Source organism: Felis catus, chromosome B2 (assembly GCF_018350175.1).
Source record: "Felis catus isolate Fca126 chromosome B2, F.catus_Fca126_mat1.0, whole genome shotgun sequence".
Lineage (NCBI taxonomy): Eukaryota > Metazoa > Chordata > Mammalia > Carnivora > Felidae > Felis > Felis catus.
The window spans coordinates 100,303,129-100,322,444 of NC_058372.1; the positions used below are offsets into that span (position 1 = coordinate 100,303,129).

The window sequence follows — 19,316 nt, forward strand, 5'->3', positions numbered from 1 at the left end:
AAGCAACATTTGTCCATCTACTGGACCCACCACAGTCTCCCATCTGCAAAGCTGTCAGATTCCCGCCAGGTTAAGAAGAAAGCACTTGGCCAAAGAAGGCCATTTCAAGTATTTTCTGGAGGAAAGGAAGGGAAGGGGAGAGGAAAGGTCCTGAAGAAGCTCCTGTTCTCGAGGCTGAGGTCACAAGCCCTCCTATTTAAGTGCCCACCTTGTCGTGCTGTGTACTCATTGTCTTCGATCAATCTGGCTAGTCCAAAGTCAGCAATCTTGCATATGAGTCCGTTCCCCACTAGGATGTTTGCTGACCGCAGATCCCTGTGGATATAATTCATGCGCTCGATGTAAGCCATTCCTGCAGCAACCTGTGGAAACCGATGAACAGGACACGTTACCCCACGACTCGTACTGACGTGGCAGTAAACCTGAGGCAGGAACCAAGGGACCATGCGGCCTACCTGTGCGGCCATATCCACAAGATTTGGTAATTTCAGAGCTCTTCCTTCCCCATCTTTTAAGAAATCAAGTAAACTTCCTATGAACAAAAGAGAAAACCATTTCAATTTACTTTGAAAGATAAAAATGCCTGACAAAGGGTTGGGTTTGGTTTTCTTATTAGAAATAATGAGGTGATTGAATGAATGCCATCAATGAAGAAAAGATTAAAAAAAAAAGAGGCTAGAAAAAATTCTGTTCTTTGAAAGGTAGCAGTTTTATCTTTCAGAAACAAACAATAGTGACTCCATTTCTAAGGACAACAAAAATCTGACAAACCTACAAGAAATGGGATGCAATTCTCTTTATGTCATAAAGAAGGACATATGAGGAGCTGATCACTTTAGCCTCATCTCCCATCGGCCCTGAATGAAGGAGTGACATAGGGAAAATGCCACCCAGGCCAAGTGGCTCCCAAAGTGTGGTCCTGGGACCAGCAGGAAGAGCTTCCCTTAGGGAATTTGTTAGAAATGCAAGCTCTCAGGCCCCACCCTAGAACCAGAATCAGAGACTCTGGAGGCGGGCCCAGAAAGCTGTATTTTAAGAATACCCCTTGGGAATGCAAGCTGGTGCAGCCACTCTGGAAAACAGTATGGAGGTTCCTCAAAAAACTAAAAATAGAACTACCCTACGACCCAGCAATTGCACTACTAGGCATCTATCCAAGGGATACAGGTGTGCTGTTTTGAGAGGACACATGCACCCCCATGTTTACAGCAGCGCTATCAACAATAGCCAAAGTATGCAAAGAGCCCAAATGTCCATCAACTGATGAATGGTAAAGAAGATGTGGTTTACATAAACAATGGAATACTACTTGGCAATAAGAAAGAATGAAATCCTGCCATTTGCAACTACGGGGCTGGAACTGGAGGGTATTCTGCTAAGTGAAATTAGTCAGAGAAAGACAAAAATCATATGATTTCACTCATATGAGGACTTTAAGAGACAAAACAGATGAACGTAAGGGAAGGGAAACAAAAATAATACAAAAACAGGGAGGGGACAAAACAGAAGAGACTCATAAATATGGAGAACAAATTGAGGGTTACTGGAGGGGTTGTGGGAGGGAGGATGGGCTAAATGGGTAAGGGGCACTAAGGAATCTACTCCTGAAATCATTGGTTCACTGTATGCTACTTTGGATGTAAATTAAAGAAAATAAAAAATAAAACAAGTTGAAATTAAAAAAGACTAAAGCCTATAAAAAGAAAAAAAAAATACCCCTAAATGATTCTGATACACAGTAAGGTTTGAGAATCATTGGCCTCGCTTATTTACAGATTTTAAATCAAGAAAAGAATATCTGAGGAATACAGGGTGGGGCAGTTAGCTCCCCTTTTTAAATCATGGCCAGCCAGGCCTTGAAGATATCGGAAACAAAACAGCTGAAGCTTCAGAGCCACTGTGATAACAGCCTAGGGAGCTCAGGACCAACACCAGGGCGGAAACAATCATGTGCCGAGGCTGGATGGAGGCTCATGATGGTCATCGGTGACTGTTTCCATGCTTTAATCACAAAGTTATTTACCAAATAACCCTGGATACAAGGGACAAGCAATCTGCCAGGGAAAAAAATTTCCAAGTGTATTTAAAAAGAAAGTATATGGACAGGAAAAATTATGCTGGTGCCCCCTGATGTACAACGCATTGCCTTTTAAGGCCGTTTCTTGTTTGGTTTGTCTATTTTTCCAAAACAAAGTGATTCTGGGCCTTATCCTTGGCAATAGTGCTTTGATTAGAAAGAGGCAGAGAAAGAATGAAAATAAAACGGGCTCTTTAAAAGCATGTCTTTCTTCGTCTGATGTTTAAGAAGAGAACTGGGAAAGAAAAGGTGCTGAGAAGATGGAGACTAAGCTGAGTCCAGAGACCAGTGTCCGATACTAACTGTTCAGCCCTGAAAAAGGAAGTTTAGCACAAGCCATGGCATTCAAAGTAGCAGCAAATGATCATAGCCCTCCAGATCACCCCGGGTATTAAATATGAATGCTTTAATTATGGAGAGGAGCTGGGACTCCTGACATGTGCAGCGTGCAAAAGGTGTTGCATTTCATAAGGATCTGGGGGGCAAACTCAAGGTCATGGTCTGTTCTAACAATGCTTTCATTAACGAGCACATGATTTGTGCTTCCTGACAGGAATGCCAGACTCATGCAGAAAGCAGAACAAAAGCAGGCAGGCACCTCCATCTCCCTCCCCGAAATAATCCCCTGTGGGTCAACCGCGAGGTGGGGCCTGACCTTTATTCATGTACTCGGTGACAATGTAGATGGGCTCCTCGGACACCACTGCGTAGAGCTGGACCAACTTGTCATGTTTCAACTTCTTCATGATCTGTGCCTCCTCAAGGAATGACTCGGGGGACATTGTGCCTGGTTTAAGAGTCTTTATGGCTACTTTTGTGTTTCCATTCCAGGTACCTGCACACATCCCACAACGTTAAGTCAAACCGAGGATCCTCTTTTGATGGGAAAATAAAAAAGCTTTTAAATCAACAGCTACTTGCATAAGGTTAGATTTTAACCTAGAAAAACTTAATATCCTTTTTTGTTGAATGAAGACAAGCGAATGTAATAAGGACTGTGTCCAATATCTTCAACAGGAAACACGAGTTTACTTATAGCTGTGTTACGGTTTGTAATTCTTTTAACTTTTTTCTGATTTTGATATATGCCACTTTCCTTTTCTAGCTCGCGCATGTGATTACAAATTGGTACCCAAAGTTTTGGATGCTTCTTTAACAAGGCTGAAAGTTCAAAGGTTAGAACAGGCCTGGCTATCCCACCGCTATCCCTTAGACAGTAGAGCAAGCATGGAAGAAACTAGGATAGTTCTGTTGTATGAAGGGTGCCATTTATTTATGTATTTAAAAAAAATTTTTTTTTCAACGTTTATTTATTTTTGGGACAGAGAGAGACAGAGCATGAACAGGGGAGGGGCAGAGAGAGAGAGGGAGACACAGAATCGGAAACAGGCTCCAGGCTCTGAGCCATCAGCCCAGAGCCCGACGCGGGGCTCGAACTCACGGACCGCGAGATCGTGACCTGGCTGAAGTCGGACGCTCAACCGACTGCGCCACCCAGGCGCCCCGAAGGGTGCCATTTAAAAAAAAAGACGGCAACACACCGAGGAAGTCTGGAAGTTACCTTTCGACTTTCCACCGTGTGCGGTGGGTGAGCTACTTGACAGAGACCTTGAACAGCTGATATATAAGTGAGATTACAAGTATGCCAATGGGCACTGGCAAGAAGCTCACGGTCTACTTGCCCCAAACTTCAACCAGGTAAGGACAACTCCTCAGGTCAGCCACAAGAGCAACAGCCTCTATCCGACTGAAAAAATCAAACAGCAGCTAAGAGGGAACAGAAATATTTAGGCTTCACAGGTGGAGAAAGTCAAGTAGATACAGAGACAGGCCTGGTTTATGATCATTTGTTGCCTCATCTGGAGAATATAGGAGTAGAACTGGATTATCTTTTGAATCTCTTTCAGCTGCGAAATTAAAAAAACAAAAATCCAGGTTCTATGTGTATTCCGTTATTAGTCCTACAACTTCGGATTAAAACTCTAAGGGAAACAGAAAAATCTGCTAAGTTAGAGCGTGCTTTTTCTGTTTGGAAAAGAGAGCTGGTTTAAATGAAGATTCATTTTTATATTTAATGTAATTGACTTCAGAATTAAATATTTCTGTAAACTTTCGTTACCCTGTTCAAAACATGGTTCATACGATTACAACACGAAGCTTACAAACATCTAAGTTATGAAAGAACAGTGGCTTAAAAAAGAGTTCATTCAAACCTTATAAAATATCTGACCACTAAATATAAATGGAAAATCTGATAATCTGGAAGTGGTCTTTGCTATTTGAGTGCTATTAGCATCCCCAAATTTTTTTTTTTTAATTTTTTTTTCAACGTTTTTATTTATTTTTGGGACAGAGAGAGACAGAGCATGAACGGGGGAGGGGCAGAGAGAGAGGGAGACACAGAATCAGAAACAGGCTCCAGGCTCCGAGCCATCAGCCCAGAGCCTGACGCGGGGCTCGAACTCACGGACCGTGAGATCGTGACCTGGCTGAAGTCGGACGCTTAACCGACTGCGCCACCCAGGCGCCCCTCATCCCCAAATTTTAAATAGAGATTTTCCTCTCTAATAACAACCCAGTTACTCTCACTGGCATTCCATCCTGATCCCGAACTACCACGACATAATGTTTTATGCTCAGTGGGCAACAAATTCTTAATAATGTGGTATAATGATTTAAAGTTGATAATCATAAAATTTGAAAATAAAATTTTGTAGAATGTCCAATTCTTCCTGATGGTATAAATGATTGAATTGAAATCCTTGGCACCCACAACTTCAATTATAAATTGGGCAGATGAGGGAGAGGAAGGCTACATGAAGATATTTTATGATACTTGAGTTAAAGTACGGAGAGAGACACAATAATGTGGACTCGAAAAATGAGAGCACTTATTATATAGTAGCTTATACATACACAGCACATATAGGTGTATGTTTGAATGTCTATCTCTAACCTTATCGCTACACCCATATCTATGTAATATTTATTCTTTGCCAGGCTCTGTTCCAAGTGCTTTCACTGTACTAAATCTTTTAATGCTGACCACCCCTGCACACCTACAGCTACAATGTAAAAACAGGTACCTATCCATATTGTTTTTAATTGAACCTAAGAAAGTAGGTAGATTCCATAAGCACCAACACTGTCTCACTGACAGATGTCTTTGGGTGGCACCAAACCCATGGATTTTCTCCAAGCAAAGCTGTAAATGACCCAAAGGGTGTTATAAAAGCGGTGGGATGGGCCCAGTGCAGTCAGCCTCATCAATGAATGACATGACAACCGAATTAAGAGAAGTATGTGTGCCTACTGAGCACGAACTGCGTGCAAGGACTCTAAATATATTGTCCTATGTGATCCTCAATCCTATGAAGTAGGTATCATTCCAATTCTACAGACGAGGAAACTGAGGCTCAAGGAGGTTAAATGAGCCCCTTGGATACGGTTAATCAGCTAGTAATGATTCAAACCCTGGCCCACTGAGCATAAAAGCCCATGGTCTTTCCCTATAGTAACCCATCTATAGTATCTTACCTTCCTATGTCTCAGGAAGAGGAAACAACAGACACTTATTGTATTGGTGTTTCTTCTATGTGCGTCTGCTTCACCAACCATATGAAGAAGTATAGAAGAGCACAGCAAGGTATCGCCGTGTTCTCAAAATCTAGATGGCCTGCATCTGTCTAGCTTCAGGTTAAGTGTCTTGGTCCCAATGACTGTGTGTGTGTGTTTGTTCAGACTGTCCTTTTAATTGGCCTTGAGAAGTAGCCAAAATGAAATGTGCCCTCTGCCTTACCAAGCCACACTTCAGCGAAACACCCCTGACCCAGCTTCTTCTCCAGAGACAATGAACCACGTGCAACTTCCCAAGCATCTTTAGCCAATCCAGAAGTTTGTGGGGTACAACTTGACGCAATCACAGTTAAGTTAAAACACAAACCATCAGCTTTCTCTACAGGAAAGGGAATTAATAAAGAAAACACAATCCTTATAATCTGTTATCATGCATGCACTAGGGAAGATGGAAGGTGACTTACCCTTTAGGGCAACACTGAGTTCACTGGGCAAACGTTTGCAGTTGTAAAGGAAGGGCAAGGCATTTGTGCAAGCTGGAACATTCCTTGCACTGTTTTCTGGCTTATGAATTGAGATTCATATAACGGCATAATTTGAGCCATCTGCCAATCTTGACCACTATCTCTCTTCTAGAAATTCTGGAATTTTGAAATCAAAATCAAATGTATAATTCTCTACTATGAGTAACTTAAGCCTTCTTCCTGGTCATAAAGTCTTTATTTTCACCTTCCATCTTCGCTGTTTGGGACTTCCCAAACGAGAAAGCTAGTAATAGAATAATTGAGTCTCAGCATACCCATCCATACTTCCCCAAACTGCCCATTTCCCAGTCTCTTGATCAACTGCAGGGATTCTCGAGGGATTTCCCAGACATCTTTGGTTTTGACAGACAGATCGGTAAGCCTTGGCATCCCTTTATGACAGGGAACTACGAGGCGGCAGCAGAGGCCTGCGGCTCTCTCTGATGGAGCGAGGACAGCGGCAGGAGAGGGAGAGAAAAGCACAACACGTCAAACAACACTTACAGTTGCACAAACCCAGCGAGTGCACAGTGTTGCTGGAAACAGTGCTACGTCGGCGGAGAGCTGCGCACATCTTGGAAGATTAGACACCACACATTGAAACATGGTCATTGGAGGTAGAACAGAGGACATTTTCAATGCGGACTGCTCCATGCCTCCAGGTATAGCATAGTTTACACATATATACAGGTACAGGTATGACTGCTTTGGTTTCTAATACTCGCTAAGGAAGAAAAACATTTTCAGCAACTTGTGCTAATAACATGTCTCTGGAACCCTGAAATACCTCCGCTGATTTCAAAAGGTACATCTGGACTACTGAATGTCAGCACGACTGTCCTTAACCCTCTCTAATGTCAAGGGTTTAGGGGCTTTCTTTGGTCTGAATATATTGAAAATTGTAGCTTCAGTACAGCATTTTTCTCTTCAATCTTAGACTGTTATAAACTAGTAGGGCTGAAGATTCTACCTGGCAGGGGAAAAAAAGAGGTCACATTTCTCTAGTGATTTCTTTGGCATTTTAACTGACTCTATTCTACCAGTCAGATGCTCTCACTTCTTTGATATTTCCCATTAAAAATAAATCTTTTTAACAGTCTCCAATGTATAATTTAGAAATCTGGTTTCAAAGCAGAAAGACAGGAAACCAAAATCTGTACAAATTCAAGGATGTGAAAGAACTGTTTCTTATGAAAAAGACAAAGGAAAAAAGTTATCACTTATAGGTTACTTAGATTTTTTTCTTTTGATCTCTTTCTTTTCCTTCCTTCCTTCCTTCCTTCCTTCCTTCCTTCCTTCCTTCCTTCCTTCCTTCCTTCCTTCCTTCATTTATTTAAAAGAATATACCTTTTACACTTTAGCAATGGTAAGGGGGAAATTGCCTAAATGCCAAGTGAAATCTCTGTCAGGTAAGAAAAGGTAACAAAGAACAAGGAATCAGGGCAGTGACAAAAGCTGTAGAAAGCCTGGCTTGTGAGGCAGAGCCTCTGCCCCACCACACCCCCTGAAGGCCCCTCGGATCCAGGAAAATCACATGTAGTGCTCTCTTTCCTCTAGGAACCAGCTCTTAGTTTCTTTTTATTCCTTTCTTTTTGGTAGACTCAGGTTCTGAGATGTTTAGGCAGGAAATTATTTATGTGTCAATATTGCAAAGGCATTTTATTGTGTGAGAGAGAGGAAGGGGGGAAGAGGAAAAGCCAATATAAAAACAAATCTAACTCGAGATGGATTTTTTTTGAGATTAAAAAACGTCTATTGCTCTTCATATCCCTTCTCTCCTTCCAGCTTTACGATGTTATTAAGGTGCCCTTTCCAACACAATATTTTCAAATGATCCAAACCCTGGGGATCCTGCTGATGTTTGCCTGTAATGAAATATATTTTGGCATTTGAAAAATTCTGACACATGCAGGCATTTTGAGTGTATCACTTAAGCTCAGGGAGAGATTCTGCTCCATTTCTCCCAAATATTTCATTAGAATCACGTAAACTAGAGCTATCCAATGCGCTAATCAACGAGTACTCCAAGTGTTGTTAATTTTCTCACTTTTTCATTAGTGCCTGGGATAAATCAATAGGCATTTCTTATTTCCATTTTCAAAAGACTGCTTTTTTTTGGGGGGGGGCTAAAAAATTATACACACATTTTTTTAAAATGAACGTGCATAGAGCAAGTCATGCACTATTTTGGGGTTTTGTCATTGTCCTGAAGAACACACATATATAGGTCACAGAAAAAACTACTGGGTTTAATGGGATACAGATATATACCTGTATATGTGTATCTATATAAAAATCCACCTGTGTGTGTATGTCATATAGCAGGGTATTCTTGCTAATCTTGGAAAGAAAGAAATCATTTTAACACTTGTGTATAAGACCACAATCTTTACTAGAATGTACCAACTGTACACCTAAACACCTCATAAGTGCATATTTCTAGGAACACACTGACAGTGACAAATGAGTGTTAGGACAGAGGCTGTTCCACTTACTGTTCACAAGTTTAATTTAACACAATGGCCCTAACAGATCTAGGAGGAGCTGTGGGTCACAGAGTCTACATCTAGTTAGGAAACAGCAGTATTGGTGGATCAGTAGAACATGATAGATGGGTTGCAAAATTCTTCTGGTCATGAGAATGAAAAGCATGTGTGGCTATTCCTGTGAGTACTGAGTGAGAACTGGGGGGTCCCCTAGACGATCCCCCAACACTCCGTGTGTTCCCGCCCAGACACTGTTCTCTCTCCTGTCATGGTTTCTGATGACAGACTCCAGGGGAACAGGAAAAGATGACAACTTTTACAATTTAACCTACTGCTTTGTATCTGGGGAACAAGAATGTTACAGAATTTTTTGACAAACGTATGGAACTAATAATAACTATGATAGAAAAACATCAACAGATCCTATGCAGCAACATCCCACATTGAGTGGCGAGCAAAGAAAACTGTCACTGCTGCCTTTGTGTATGCTTGTATCTCTCCCCCCACCCCCTACTCAGTGCCTACCCACTCCCTCCAGTGTCCCAGTGGTTAGTAGCGAGTTGGCATTAGGGTTACCTGAGTAATGTTGTACAAGCTGCTGAAGTGTTTCAAACTGGGCCCGGGTGGTAATATAGTATCCACCATTGTCAAGTTTGCGAATTTTATAATGTTTGACATGGTCTCCTTTCATATCATCCCAATCTCGGATCGACAGTGAATAGGCACCTGGTAAATATGCAAGGCATTAGCAGCTCCAATCATTCTGAGAGCTCATTCGTTTTTTCGGTCTCATTCACTTGAGTATTCTGATTAATAATCATCAAGAGGACACACACACACACACGTATGTGCGTGCGTGCACACAAACACGCTCTCTTCCACTCAGGAACAGAAGAAGAAAACACCTCTTTCCCGCAAATGTCAGAAGATGTTAGCAATAAAGTGATTTTACTCATGAGAAGGAAAGCTTTCTGGATTTTTTCCTACAATATTCTCTTCAGTACCGTCACCCGCATGTTGCCTAACACGGGATAGACCCAACTCTCCCGAGAGGGGATGAAGAACAATAGCCCCGCAGGCTGGGGGCGCTCTCCTCGTCTTCCTCACCCATGGAGTGTCGCAGAGGCAGGGCAGCGTGTGCTACAGAAGTGGAAGGAGTGCTTCCCTACAAGGGAGCCTCCTGTTTCTGATTTGCCACACTTTCTCGGGAGCAGATAACCACATCTGGTAGATCAAGGTAGAAAGTCCCTTCCCTTGGCCCGGCTCCTCTTGTGGGCTCTAATGAGTGTTTCAATGATGAAAGGGCCAGCAGTTGGAGGAAGAGCAGTGCTCAGTTTTGAAAAAATAAAAGGAATGCAAAAACAACCTGTAGGACTGGCGCCTGGGGAACTAAGAGAGATTCAGAAAATCGTAATTCTAAAGAACAGCTGAAAATTCTATGATCTTGTGCGCCTGCAGGAGCGAAGCTGCCCAGCTCCCTGTTTCAGGAAGAAGGGCTTTGCTTTTGAGCCTCTGTAGTCCTTCCGGAACCGTGTGCAGTTCTAGAGCCTGGAGGGAAAAACTGAAACTCGGACTCGCTCACGAGGCAGGGAGGGTATGTGCCATTTAAAAATCCTTGCACATTAGAGATAAGCCTTTCATCCCCTCTGACTAATCCACGGATTTGAATGACAACCAACATCTTCAACTCCTTATCTTACCTTTGGTGGTTTCACTCTCACGGATAAGAAAGGTACCTCTCGGGTTTCCAAAGGACAAAAGCTGTCGCTCAGCATCTTTTCGGCCAAGTTTTCCAAAGTACCACCTTTAAATGAAATCAAGGGAGGGGAACATTTTGTAATGAACACTTACAAAAATGGAACAGCAACCCCCCCTTCCCTCTGATTTCATCCTTAGCCTTCCCCTATATATTTTTTCCTAGCTTCATCTAGCTCCCTTTCAGTCTGTTCCTGATTCTATCCCTAATCCACCTCTACCATTCTTCAAAGAAAAAAAGTCAGATTTGAACGGTGGGTGACTTTCCTTCCCTTCAGAGGTGACAAGAACGGGTCTGTGTTAAAACCGCCACCTGCATTTATGAGAAGAGAAATCTAAGACCTCGTTTTGAAATGGCAACTGCAGGAGACCCTTCCCACACACATCTATGAGACCCCGGATTTCTGAGCATAATTACACCCCCTGGGAAATAACAAAGCACAGCCTTAGTCTATACACAGATCATTAATCAAGCATTAAAAAAAAAAAAAAGCCAGTCACAATGGATACAGAACAAAGACATGGTATTTTCAGTCACTTTGTACCTACAGCAACTTTGAAAACAATTGTCAAAACCACCCCCGATTTGAGATGGCTGTGGACTGTGGATGCCAGTTTTTAGTCTCTTCCTGTCCAGCAGGGTGATGACTTAGGTGAGCGAAAGGATCTGCCTCGCGGGTGGGTGGGGATCTGCACACGTGTGTTTTGGTGCCGCTGCAGGAACAGGTCGCTGTGCACAGTCAACGAGCACGTCCTGAGAAATGACTGGGTGTACCGTGTCCCACTCTCCCCGTAGTGACACTCCAGTGCCATGAGGAAGGCATCGTGAAGTCATATCACAACCTCTGCCATTCACCTTTTACCTTCCCCTGCACTCTCCAGCCCTAACCATGGCTTGGCAGGGAGTTAAATGGGTCAGCACGAGGTGCTGCAAGAATTCGCAGGCATTCATTTGGAATCTGTGCGTAGAAACAATTTTAGAATATTCAACTGTGAAATAATCCAGTTTCTAAAATGAAACTTTAATTCCTTATACTCGAACATAGCTATTATGCGTTCACTGTCAAATTCTTTTGTGAATGAAAGAGCTTCACCGATCGTAAGAAAAGACACACTGCAAGTTAGCTCCTCAGTGACTTTTAAAGGCACCAGACTGTGCGACAGTCCTAACCTAGCACTAGATGGTATGAAGAGAAATACAGCAATTATTTATGAGAAATGACTTTCTGGGTTGGCATCAATCACCCAATTAAAATGCAGTATAAACACGAGCAGTGGTGAGGAGAGAACAGTTAGAACAATGGATTGAACCAAAACAATGGCATTTTAAGATAATGGCAATTAATTGTCTATGTAAAACCATATGCATTATCTTTTTAAAACGCTAATTTATTCTTTAAAAACAAAGTAGTTTAAAAATTGATCATTATAAATAGAACTTAAATATATAGTGGGTATGTTCCCAGTTAAACCAAAGTAATGCTACCTTTTAGTGGTACCTTTTATTCTGAAAGAACACAAAGATGTTTGCAAATCTGCCCTAAAATAAAAATTCAATACAGATTTCTTTACTCTTTGATGATACAACACACTCACTAGGAGAAAAAAAAGGAGTGCAGAACCACTGAGTATTTGAGAGTGGGGAACAAAACAGATCTTCTTAGAGAAAATACAAAGGAATTCAAGGCAAGACAGTGATCCAATTGGGGATTTGGCTGGGGTGTGGCGTCTAATCCTCCTTGCAGTGCTTAAACAAATCCAGGGCAAAATGCAATATCAGAGCCAAAGGCTGGGCTTCATGGCTGACTCTTCTCGACTCCCTTATTGGTAAGGCAAGACCACCAGGAGAGGCAGGTCCTCAGGGTGTCAGGGAGGAGGGCAGGTCCCCAAGTTCTGGAGTGACGGGCCAGTTTTCTTCCCCTTAGTTCAGAAATGGGGGTAACCACACACAAGCCACTCTAATAGTTCCCCCTTTTGAAAGTGCCCATGAATCCCCACAGGTCAGGAGGAAGAACAATGGTTGTCCCTTCTAGAATCCCCTCGGCCTACTGAGCAACTTCCAAAACTGGAGCCAGTGAAATCCTTGGTCCAACTAACCGCTAGTCACGATTTCCTATCAAGGAAACCAACCAAGACCCCAACTCAAAGGAAAGCAGCATTTGAAATGCATCACGAGAGCTTCCTGAGTTGTGGAACATGCTGTATGTGAGACACTTCTACCTGGCACATGGAAGGTAAGTCTTTTCGGTGCTCCTTTAATATTTCTGATTACACTGAGAAAGAAAATCTCCACCTCATCTTTAATAGTTATTTGGCCCCCTTGCCCCTTACTCCCCGCCCCCCTTTTTCTTTCCCTCCCCACTCCCATTCTTTCTCTCTCCCTCGCTCTTTTTTATTTTCCAGCAGACTATAGGCTTAAAACCTTGGGTTCACATTACTAAGATGTGCCCTAGCCAGAACTTCATCACGTTTTTCTGGTTACTTTCGGTCTACGGCAACTAATATTGGGCTTTCATTTAGGGTTCTGATACAAAGTTCCCTTTCAAAATCAGTATGTTTTTAAGATACAGTCATAAAGAAAAATATTAAGTTAATAACAGCACAAGTATTACACAGATATGGCAAAACGCAGAGCACAGTGCCTGGGGCATGCGGCATCACTATCTTCTCTCAACCCTGAATCGCTCTAGTGAGTTTCTTTTCCCTCCTGCACAAGGTTAGTAGCATGTTACTGTGACAACTAACTTTTAAAAGCAAGTAGTTGAGCGAAAACAACAAAACCTACTCTTCTGCCTGGATAGAGTCAACTGGAGCCACATAATTGCTGGGAATGTAACCAGTCTCTCCGGTGGTCAAGGAGCGGGCTTCCCACCAATCTCCTTCCCTGCAGAGAACAAAGAGAAAAGGAAGTGAATGTGTTGACCATTTCAATGTTCTGTAGCTACAGACTCAATATCTCCTACTCATTCCACTGCCTGATTTCTTCAAACTCCAACCCAGCTCTTTGTAAGGGTCACATGGTTACTCTCTGAGTCAAGTGTGAGTTGAATCCAGTGCGGTCTCTCATTTCTTATCTTACTTGCCAATTAACAATGTAGGACCCTGGCCATGAGAGAACTCTCTTGGGGCGAGGGGGCATTTTGCTTGGTAAGTGTCCCCAGTTTGGACAGAGGGGAAGGGAACCCAGCCTCAGGCTACTTTAGAAAAACCCTGTGACAATAAAAAGAAAATGGTAATTATGTGAAGAGAAGAATGCATTATCGTGGTAAACATTCACAACATATTCGTGCGTCCACCCATCACACTGTAGACCTTAAACTTGCAGTGTTACGTGTCGGTTACATCTCAGCAAAGCTAGAAGGAAAATGAAGCATGTGCTAATACTGCTAATCTAACCGTCTATGTCGTCTCACATCCTGAGGTAACAACATCCTTTGGTACTGCTAGAGAGAAGCAGACCGTTTGTTGGCTTTAGTGTCATTCTGTTAGCCGTTACAAGATGCACCAAAAAAGAAAAGAAAAACATTAGAGCTGCAGAGCATCTGAGAACAGAAACCTGTCAGGAGGCCCAGTAAGGGATGAAAGCCTCCTCTGAATACCTGTCTTGCTTGTTCTCAAGCAAGTGGGTAGAAGAATAAAGACAACAGGTTAAATCGTGTTCAGAAATTTTCAACCTCAGGTTCCTTCATCAAGTTGACCCGAGTCTGGTGGGCAGGAGAGGAGGGCTGGGGGTAGCTGTGTGTGTAACAGTGTGGGGAGAGAACAAAAACTGGCCAGGGAATGGGATTCTGAGTCTCACCACATGGTATATAGCCTGGTGTTCCATGCGATCGCCTGTCTCAGTCTGGGGTGGGGGTGGGGACTCCCAGAACTGTGGGCAGGAGGACATGGTGGGGGGGCTTATATAAGCACCACTCTCAGCTGAAAACACATGGGTCTATCACATGGTTAGAGTTCATGTGCTTGAACCCATGGCGCTGCATCTGTGACAGAGAGCAGGGGTGGAGCGTGTGCTTCTCTGCACACATACACGTGGGGCTGGGGCCCCAACACGCACTGTGCCCATAGAACCCTGCGCCGGCCCGTGGCCAGGAACGCGAGGGCTGGGGAGGATGCTACTGTCCTTGAGCATACGGAGACCTCTCACACTGCTCTTCGGCAGGGGTCCAGTGCCTTTTCTCCTTCCTGTTTTGGTCCTTGGAGGCAGCAAGAGGAACCCCAGGACTTTTTTTTTCTTTTTTAAAAATCACTGTGGCAGGGGCGCCTGGGTGGCGCAGTCGGTTAAGCGTCCGACTTCAGCCAGGTCACGATCTCGCGGTCCGTGAGTTCGAGCCCCGCGTCAGGCTCTGGGCTGATGGCTCAGAGCCTGGAGCCTGTTTCCGATTCTGTGTCTCCCTCTCTCTCTGCCCCTCCCCCGTTCATGCTTTGTCTCTCTCTGTCCCCCCAAAAATAAATAAAACGTTGAAAAAAAAATTTTTTAAATCACTGTGGCTGGACTCTGTCAAAGCCCACAGTCAGGGAAGAAAGAAACCACCCCAGACAGCAAGTAATGAAGCAGCCAATGGTGACAAGCCCACATATGCTCTGGATGGGACTGCGGGGGAGTGTTCGGTGGCCCAAGTGACACAAAATAGCCCATGAGAAAATGGGGTGCTGTCAGAGGCTTTTCACCCTATTAAACAAATGTGAACAGATAAATCAACCAAAAGAGGAGATAACTGTTCTCATACCTAGGAAGTCCTATCTATCTATCTATCTATCTATCTATCTATCTATCTATCTATCTATCTATCTATCTAATGTTTATTTATTTTTGAGAGAGAGAGAGAGAGAAAGAGAGAACGTGCAGAGGAGGGGCAGAGAGAGGAGAGAGAATCTCAAGCAGACTCTACATTATCAGTGCAGAGCCTGATGTGGGGCTCGAACTCACGAACTGGGAGATCATGACCTGACCTGAAAACAAGAGTCAAATGCTCAACTGACTAAGCCACCCAGGTGTCCTTAGGAAGTCCTTTATTAATAAATCTTAAATTTAGTTTGTGTCCAGATTTTTCTTAGGAAATAACTGACACATACCAAAGAATATATGTGTATATGAACACCTGTGCATCCACCACCCGACTTAAGAGCTGGATCTTTACGGATTGCGTGGAATTTACTCTTGTGCTGCTCCCCTATTTTCATTCCTCTGCCTTTTGGACTCAAATCATGAAATTAAAATGTTAATGTTTGAACAGTTTGCATTGGCTTCATTTCTGTGTCCTCTAAAAGAAATACATGCACTTGTTAAGTATATCATCTAGGAACATATGTAGAATTTTTTTTTTCCTCTGAACACATGCAAAAGAAATGGCTTTGGAGACTAAGATGGTGACAATGTTCACTGCTCTGAAACTCCACTAGATGGAGACATTTCATCATAAAAAAACAATACCCACTATCTCCCCACCTTCTCCTTTCTTTCTTTCTTTCTCTGTCTCTACCCCCCACACCCGACACCTGGGAAATGCTCCAAAATGGTAAAAAATTAAGAGTTTTCAGCAGAAGCTTATCTTTTACTGCAAGATAACCCTCATCAAGTTAGTTCTAACAGAATTAAAAATATTTTTTTTTCATTTTACTTATTTGAGAGGGAGACAGGGAGGGAGGGAGAGAGAGAGAGACAGAGAGAGAAAGCATGTGTGCTCTTGAGCAGGGAAGAGGAGCCGAGGGAGAGAGAAAGAGAATCTTAAGCAGGTTCCACAGTCAGTGCAGAGCCTGACTTGGGGCTCAATCCCATGACCCTGGGATCATGACCTGAGCCAAACAGATGCTCAACTGACTCAGCCACCCAGGCACCCCCAAATGATTTAAATTAAGATGAAGAAAGTCTAGTATCAATGGTGGGGTACAGGGAAATGTCACCTGGGCAGGAAGCCAATACATTTTGCTGCAGGCTGGGACAAGCCCAGTCCTATCCAGACGATCTGGGATGAATCAAGTCTGGCTGACCCTTGAACAACATGGGTTTGAACTGCACAGGTCCACTTATGTGCAGATTTTTTTTTTTTTTTTCAATAAAAACAGTACAGTAAATGTACTGTCTTCCTTATGATTTTCTTAATATTTTCTTTTCTCTAGCTCACTATATTCTAAGAACACAGTATATAATATATAAAACATAAAATGTATGTGAATCGAGTGTTTATGTTATCAGTAAGGCTTCCAGTCAACAGTAGGCTATTAGAAATTAAGTTTTTGGGGAGTCAAGGTTATATGCAGTTTTTAAAAAAAATTATTTATTTTGAGAGAGAGACAGAGTGAGAGAGAGAGAGAGAGAGAGAGAGAGGGAGAAAGTGACCGTGTGAGCAGAGGAGGGGCAGAGAGGCAGAGAGAGAGAATCCCAAGCAGGCTCTGCACTGTCAGCACAGAGAGAAATGTGGGGCTTGAACTCCCGAACTGTGACATCATAACCTGAGCCAAAATCAAGAGTGGCATGCTTAACCAACTAAGCCACCCAGGTGCCCCTCTATGCAGATTTTTGACCCCATGAAGTGGGGGGAGCTGGCGCTCCTAATCCTCTCCTTGTTCAAGGGTCAACTACAATTTCCATTTCAAAGCCAGCATTAAGTATCTATCTCATTTTGGTGCTGGCACCTGAATAGTTTAGAACAGATTAGAATCCAGCTATGGGCTCATTCTAAAGTCATGTATCAGGAATTCATGATTTTCTCTGAAGTGACTCCATTAATCTCACAGGGATTTTCAGTTATTCATGAGAAAGATAAAATCCTTTTCTCTTTTTCTAGGCCATCTAGGGTCACTTTCTCCATCAGAGGAGATATGAGGTGACAAGGAAACGATGTATTGTGTAGTAAGCCTCACAGGTTTGCCCAGAGAGGCTGGTACACACTCAAAGCATCTGTCAAAAAAAATCTTTTTTTTTTTTTTTTTAATTTTTTTTTTCAACGTTTATTTATTTTTGGGACAGAGAGAGACAGAGCATGAACGGGGCAGGGGCAGAGAGAGAGGGAGACACAGAATCGGAAACAGGCTCCAGGCTCCGAGCCATCAGCCCAGAGCCTGACGCGGGGCTCGAACTCACGGACCGCGAGATCGTGACCTGGCTGAAGTCGGACGCTTAACCGACTGTGCCACCCAGGCGCCCCCAAAAAAATCTTTTGAGCAAATGAGTAATCATCTCTCTCTCTCTCTCTCTCTCTTTTTTTTTTTTTTTGGTTAATGTTTGTTTATTTATTAAGAGAGACAGAATGTGAGTCGGGGAGGGGCAGAGGGAGGGAGACAGAATCTGAAGCAGTCTCTAGGCTCTGAGCTGTAAGCACAGAGCCCGATAGGGGCTTAAACTCACGAACCATGAGATAATGACCTCAGTCGAAGTCAGACGCTCAACTGACTGAGCCACCCAGGTGCCCCTAAGTCATCTTTTTAATACACTAGAAGCTCAATTCACCCACAGATAAATAATACTCTTCTTTTAATTTTTTTTAAAGTTTATTTCGAGAGAGAAAGAGAGCGAGTGTGAGCATAAGTGGGGAAGGGCAGAGAGAGAGGGAGAGACAGAATCCCAAGCAGGCTCCTCACTGTCAGTGCAAAGCCTGACTCGGAGCTTGAACTCATGAACCGTGAGATCGTGACCAGAGCCGGGATAAGAGTTGGACGCTTAACTGACTGAACGCCCAGGAGTCCCGATAAATAATACTCTTTACGAATCATTCACCTTGATTTAGGAAAACAGAATTTTTACTATGCTACTTTTTATTTCTTGAATTATTGTGGGTAATTAACATAATTAAAGCTGCACTTAAAAAAAACCAGTTCTTACAGTTCAGATATTTCATTACTTTAGAGTTGGTGAGATTTTCTTTAATGTTATCAGGCTCTGGTCTAGAATAACTTGTGAGTTTTTATAACAGCTGCCCCTATTCCTCCCGTTTAAAGACTTATTAATAGAGCCTGTTGTCAATCCCCAAAATTGCTTATAAGGTTTGTTGGTCCCAAGAGCTTAGAGCCCTGATGCAGCCAGGAAGTGGCATTGGCAAACAGAAGTAAGGCTAGATCTGTTGAGCTCTGGAGCATTTTTTTATTTTTTTATTTTAACGTTTATTTATTTTTGGGACAGAGAGAGACAGAGCATGAATGGGGGAGGGGCAGAGAGAGAGGGAGACACAGAACCGGAAGCAGGCTCCAGGCTCTGAGCCGTCAGCCCAGAGCCCAATGCGGGGCTCGAACTCACGGACCGCAAGACCACCTGAGCTGAAGTCGGAGGCTTAACTGACTGAGCCACCCAGGCGCCCCGGGAGCATTTCTATTATAAATGCTGTATTCTTTCTAAATTTGGTTAGTGCCATCTTACTGTCAGAGAGCATATCCATAACAATTTTATCACATGCTTTGCTAGGGCTCTAAACCAGGATTTCTCCTTACCAAGATGAAAAGAAAGTAGTCACTACCCTAGGCACTATTCCAGTCTGTGTAACATGTTTATTATATTTTAAAGAGTCACTGTTTCTAGCTGGTAAATCACTAGTTGTGAAATGTGAAAATGGGGTATAAGATAGAAGAATTTAAACATTTTGGAAAATGGGTTCAAGTTTAACCATGTCCAAATACACTACACTGAGCACCTATAACAGGTCAGTGAAGAACCCTTGCTCCCACGCCGGGCAGCAGCGCCGCCGGCTGTGTGCACACGCGCGTTCATGCACTCGAAGCCCCCACGCCAGGCAGCAGTGCCCCCGGCTCTGTGCACACACACACGCGCGTTCATGCACTCGAGGCCCCGATGCTGGGCAGCAGCGCCGCCGGCTCTGTGCACGCACACACACGCACACGCGCGTTCATGAACTTGAGGCCCCGATGCCAGGCAGCAGCGCCGCCGGCTCTGTGCACACGCACACG

General features: G+C 43.3%; 1 protein-coding gene across 1 annotated transcript in view; it reads right to left on the minus strand.

Moving 5' to 3' along the window:
* FYN (FYN proto-oncogene, Src family tyrosine kinase) overlaps nucleotides 1-19,316 on the minus strand; it is a 216,377-nt gene that overhangs the window by 32,468 nt on the left and 164,593 nt on the right. The window contains 7 exon segments of the mRNA XM_023254266.2: nucleotides 209-362; nucleotides 456-532; nucleotides 2,733-2,912; nucleotides 6,453-6,617; nucleotides 9,240-9,389; nucleotides 10,364-10,467; nucleotides 13,204-13,302. Of these exon segments, the coding sequence (XP_023110034.2) occupies nucleotides 209-362; nucleotides 456-532; nucleotides 2,733-2,912; nucleotides 6,453-6,617; nucleotides 9,240-9,389; nucleotides 10,364-10,467; nucleotides 13,204-13,302 (929 nt within the window).